This window comes from Mesoplodon densirostris, chromosome 1, assembly GCF_025265405.1.
Source record: "Mesoplodon densirostris isolate mMesDen1 chromosome 1, mMesDen1 primary haplotype, whole genome shotgun sequence".
In the NCBI taxonomy this organism is placed as follows: Eukaryota; Metazoa; Chordata; class Mammalia; order Artiodactyla; family Ziphiidae; genus Mesoplodon; species Mesoplodon densirostris.
Genome location: NC_082661.1, coordinates 217,825,883 through 217,831,637, shown reverse-complemented (window position 1 = coordinate 217,831,637; position 5,755 = coordinate 217,825,883). Strand labels below are relative to the sequence as shown.

At 36.0% G+C, this 5,755-nt stretch overlaps 1 protein-coding gene across 1 annotated transcript; it reads right to left on the bottom strand.

Annotated features, from left to right (window-relative positions):
* Positions 1-3,391: 3,391 nt before the first annotated feature.
* On the bottom strand, positions 3,392-4,564 carry PDHA2 (pyruvate dehydrogenase E1 subunit alpha 2). Its single transcript, XM_060094859.1, is given in 2 exon segments — positions 3,392-3,945; positions 4,039-4,564. Coding segments are annotated over 2 exon segments (1,080 nt in total).
* Positions 4,565-5,755: the final 1,191 nt, after the last annotated feature.

Below are 5,755 nucleotides of genomic sequence, written 5' to 3'. Positions count from 1 at the left end.
CTTTCCAGAGGATGAAAAGAAATCAGGAGTGACTGATGGGTATGGGTTATCTCTTTGGGATGATGAAATGTTTTGGAATTAGATAGTGGTAATGGCTGTACAACTCTGTGAACATACTAAAAACCACTGAATTGTACACTTTTAAAAGGATGAATTTTATGGTATATGACTTGTATTTCAATTTTTTTAAACTAGCACTTTCTCACAAATTATCAGATTAAATTTCACTAATCTCTGCTCTGTTTTTTGTATTAGATTGGCAGACATGTCAATTTTTTAAAATAAATATAATTCTAAGGTTCTAAGTATTTCCTTTATATACTTAACCTCCTTCTTTTCTTATCTCATTCCACAGATATGCACACTATCCTTTACCTTTTTAGAGTATCATAAAGATTAAGATATTAGGAACTCTTCCTTCTCTCAGATATTCCAGCATTGTTGCAACTATTTAATTCTTATGGCCATCATGGTTTATTATGTCTTCTAATATGTGGATAAAATAGACTAAGTGGCATAGTACTTTAGACAGGAAATAGAATCCCACTGCTGGATTTCTACACTTGATTTACATCTTGGTAAATAAATTGCTATTATTAATTTATTCCTTGACCTAAATGAAAACAACAGGGATTTTTGTTTCTTTTTTTGTATCCTTACAGAATTGTGTGCAACCAGTGATATGATTAAATTACAATCATGAATATACACATAAATGTCTGTACATTTTTTTAATATAGAAAATATTCAAAACTCTGTGCTTTAATTGAATTTGAAACTTGTATTGTGATAAATGTATGTTTTTCTTCTGCTATAGTAAGATTGGACTTTTTTCCTGAAATGAAGTGTCTGTGTTTCTTGGTTTATGATGGTTTCATATCTAATCAGTTATTTGTATGTTAATTTTTCTGGCATTAAAAGAAATCATAATAAAAATTTATAGACAAAATCCTTAAACAAAAATTGAAAATGATTTCTGTATATTGTCTACAGAAAATAGCTTTAATTGAGAAGCTTATCTTCTACTTGCAAGTTTATGGAAATATAAGTATGTCAAAATAAATAAAAAGTAGAAGAATTCTTTGTCATTCAAAGAATGTGATTATTTTGACCATCTTATGAATTACTTTGTTTTTGATGAAAGGGATTCAATCAAGTCACCTCTGAACTGAAGCTGCATAACCAAAACACATTAACTAGTAATATCACCGATTTATAAACAAATTGATGCTTATCTCTGCTTTCTGAATTTAGAATGTTGAGGTTATCTTACTTGTTTAAACCTATTTGGGGAAAGTATGGAGATTAAGCATCCACATATGTGTTCATATGTTTATGGACTCACAGGCCTCTAAGACTTTGGTTTTCTGTTAGAGTTCTTAGAAAGTATCTAAGCTTTTATTTGTAGAAGCAGATGCTGTAAAGAAAAGGTTTTAACCTTTTTTAAAAAATTGAGATATAATTGACATATAACATGACATTAGTTTCAGGTGTACAACATAATGATTCAATATGTGTATGTATTATGAAATGATAACCATAATAAATCTAGTTAAACATCCATCACCACACACAGTCACAATTTTTTTTTCTTGTGATGGGTTTTAACCTTTAACAACTTTTGGTGTTATCTGCAAACTATTTCTTAAATCACAGGCAAATTCTGATTTCTGATTTCAGTGAGTCTATCTCAGAGGAGTAAGGTATGCCAAACATCATGCTCAATAGGACTTTAGGTCATTTGGTAAATATAACCAAGTAAAGATGTTTTCACTGTCATGACTTGTTAATTGACATGGTATTGGACTATAGAGAAAACCAAACCTGTATGATCCAAGTTAGATTTTCTCATGAAAAAAGTTATCTGTGAATGCTCAGTTCTGGCCAAGGCAGATTTTACTTTCAATTTTTTATTAATATCACCTCCCCTGCTTAACTCCTTTGGTGTCATCATATCTGTTCATTTATTTTTCAGTCTGAAATTTACTAAGAGTTCTTTAAAGTATGGAATAACGGTACAACCGGATTGTAAAATAAGAGTAGCTTTCACTGGAAGATTAAAGCAAAATGCAGTTTTCCTCTAGATTTTAACTTTGCTTATATTTTTCCTTTAAATTGATACACTAAAAATATTGCAATTAAGTACAACATGAAAAAATGTCCTTGTCCTATCTCCCCCTGCTCTGTTATATATCATGTTTTATTGGAAAAATGGTCAATGTTAAGTCGCTTCAGCATCAATACTGAATATTCACGCATGTGTGTATGCACATGCACACTATTTAGTAGGCTGTGTTCAATTGGTTAATTTAAGCAAACTATTTTAAGTGACACAGCAGTAGGGGTCCTGATACTTTGGTACTGCTTGAAATTACTTCTTAACTTCAGAATAGTGACTTTACACCTAAACCTCTAGCAGGGTTGAGCAGGAATCAAAGAACTATTTTTCCTTTAAGTAAGAGTATTTACTAAAATAATATAAAGCTAAATCAAACAGAACTATTACAGAAGATAATTTGGGAAGTTAAATAATATTTTCTCTGTTTTTCCTATTTTATTTTTTTTTAAGATTTTTTTTGATGTTGACCATTTTTCTTTTAAGTCTTTATTGAATTTGTTACAATATTGTTTCTGTTTTATGTTTTGGTTTTTTGGCCGTGAAGCATGTGGGATCTTAGCTTCCCAACCAGGGATCAAAACCACACCCCCTGCATTGGAAGGCGAAGTCTTAATCACTGGACCACCAGGGAAGTCCCTGTTTTTCCTATTCTAGACTTATATAAATTTAAAATAACCTTTAAGATATTCACATTGTTTAAGTAGTTAAACAAGGAAGCCATCAGACTGAGGTGGCTCTAATGTCTTGGGAGCCTAAGTAAGCAAACCAAAACTAAGCCAGAGTCAATGCACTCAAATCCAAGCAAATGAAACTTAAGAACAACCAATCACAAACAGCCAACTAGGCCTTCCCAAATAAGGCAACTCCTTAAGCTATCACCTATCAAATCATTTCCTTGCTCTGCTTCTCTCTAAAAACCTCTCCCCCAGCTCCTGTTGGTAGAATACTCCACCTTTTGTTTGGACTGCCTGATTCTAACTGATGTATGCTCAAAATAAACTCTTGAAAATTTTAATGTGCCTCAGTTTATCTTTTAACAATACTAAATGATTAACTGTATAGTATCTTTTAATGCAATAATGTACAATTGAATGTAATATCTCAACTGAATGTATATCTTTCTGTGATCTCATTTATGTCTTTCCATTATCTCTTAATTATCTCAATTCCTCTTAATAAAAGTTTAAAAGACTTTTGTTTTACGGGTTTTATTCCTCCTTAACAAAATTGGGTTCACAGTTTCTTAAAGTTGACCATGAATATATTCTCCTTTTAACTGACTGACTTAAACCTGATCCACTGATTTGCACCATGAATTTCAAAAGGTGGATTAGTGCTGTAGATGTGACGGCTTAATTCTTCCAAAGGTGGTTCAGGAACGGTTATAGCAAACTGAGCAGCAGCATCAATTTCTTTCCTCACTTCAACATCAATTTCCTTCAATTCTTCAATACTGGCAAGTTTATTGTTTACCATTTTATCTTTGAGAAGCATGATAGGATGGCTCTTACTTCTTAAGTTCTGAACTTCTTCTCGTGTACGATAACTGATTCCAGGGTGACTCATACTGTGTCCATGATAATGGTATGTCAGCAGCTCCATCAGTTTGGGCCCCTTTCCAGATCTACAATAGTCAGCTGCAACCTTAGTTGCCTCCCGAACACATAGAACCTCCATTCCATCTACCCTTAGGCCAGGGATGAAATTGCCTCTCTTGTAGTAATCAGTGTTGGCTGCTGCTCTCTCAACAGATGTTCCCATTCCATAGCGGTTATTCTCGCAGATGAAAATACAAGGTAAATTCCACACAGCTGCCATATTATAAGCTTCAGATATCTGACCCTGATTAGCGGCACCCTTCCCATGTAGAGTCTAACACACCTCGTTGTTTCCCTTATATTTACAGGCCAGAGCAATACCAGCTCCCAGCGGTCCCTGAGCACCAACAATGCCATTGCCTCCATAGAAGTTATTGGCATACATATGCACTGACCCTCCTTCTCCTTCAGCAGAGCCACCTCTTCAACCTGTCAGCTCTGCAAGAATTGATGGGACAGAAAGTCCACGAGTACAGCATGAGCCGTGAGCCCGACAGGATGCAATGACATGATCCGTGGGATTTAGCCCAGCCTCAAGACCCACACAAGCTTCCTGACCATCACACAAGTGACAAGAACCACGAATAAATTTCTGTTTTTACAACTGATCCGCCTTCAATCCCATTCGATGAACGGTCTGCATCATCCTGTAGTATTTGAGTCCATCCTCCCGGGTGAGCACTGCGGTGACAGGGGGACCCTCTTCCAACCGATAAAGATCACATTTCTTAATCTCAAATGTAGCATCATTTGAATAGTTACAGGATGCCACAAGCACCCTGTTAGCGGGCTTCTGGATGACAACAGACAGCAAGCTAGAGACAGCAGCGGCCAGCATCTTCCTCATGGAGCGCAGCCAGGGAGGCCGTGAGTCTCCATCTGCCAGGATCGCCTGAGTCCCAGTCTCCAGCGGACCCTCCACACCCCAAACGCACGCTACACCACAATGACCGCGCGATGGTGGCAGAGGCCACGTCATGCCACGTGGGGCCGCGGGCCGCAGCCTGGATCAGCTGATTTTTAAAGTGTCTTCCAACTGTAAAATTAAGAATAAAGGTTGTTTCTTGCCCTGGAAGACTTGGCTGAACTACACCCTGTTCCTAACTAACGCCATCATCATTGCTAAAACATCATAATCTAGGTCCCTTTTCCCTGCTAAACGCTAAAGTAATGCTTCCTGAACGTTGTATTAAATGGAAAAGAGGAGAAAACACAATCCTTAAGGCACACAAGAGCTCTGACAGGTTAAGCCAAAGATATTCTTACCAATATTTCTTTAAAGTCTTTTTAAAAATCATTAAAATATGTATGAATATTTAATCCTACTCCACAATACACCATGTTTATTTTAAAGTAAAAATAAAGATGCAAATTATTTGTAGTTTACATAAGTTAAACACACACACACACACATTTTAAAAAGTTGGTGCACCGGAAGAATATGCACATTTACGCTATGGATTCTAGCGCCTGTGTCTCCTGATTGGTGGTGAGGGAGGGCACGTGACGGTACACAAATCCCTACCTGAGATTAAAAGTCTAAACCCAATAACAAGCTTTGCCTGGTGTGCGAAAATTGAAATCAGGGTTGAAATGATCTAAGGGTAGATGGAATGGATGTTCTATGTGTCCAGGAAGCAATCAGGGTTAAAGTAGCTACTAACAAGTTTTTACGTGGCACTTTTCCTTGCCCTTTATTGTAATCCTGAATCCTGTTCAGTTTTATCCCTATTTTCTGACTAATTTTTTTGGAGGGGTGTTGGCCTGTTCCTATCACGTCTTCAACAGGTTTCCTTAGAAAATATCAAGATTCATATGGCTTTCTTTCTTGTTTTTATATCAATCTAAACTGAACCAGTCTTAGTCTGGGAAATCAAGAAGCATGTTCTTATAATATTTCATTATATAGTAAACATCAGAAAGCATAACTTCTTATAAAGTGACACAATAAACAATATGCAGTTTGGACTGAAGGAGAGCAATAGAGTTTGCTTAAGCAGTTGGTTTAATCATAGGACAAAAGAAGTCTTACGCCTAG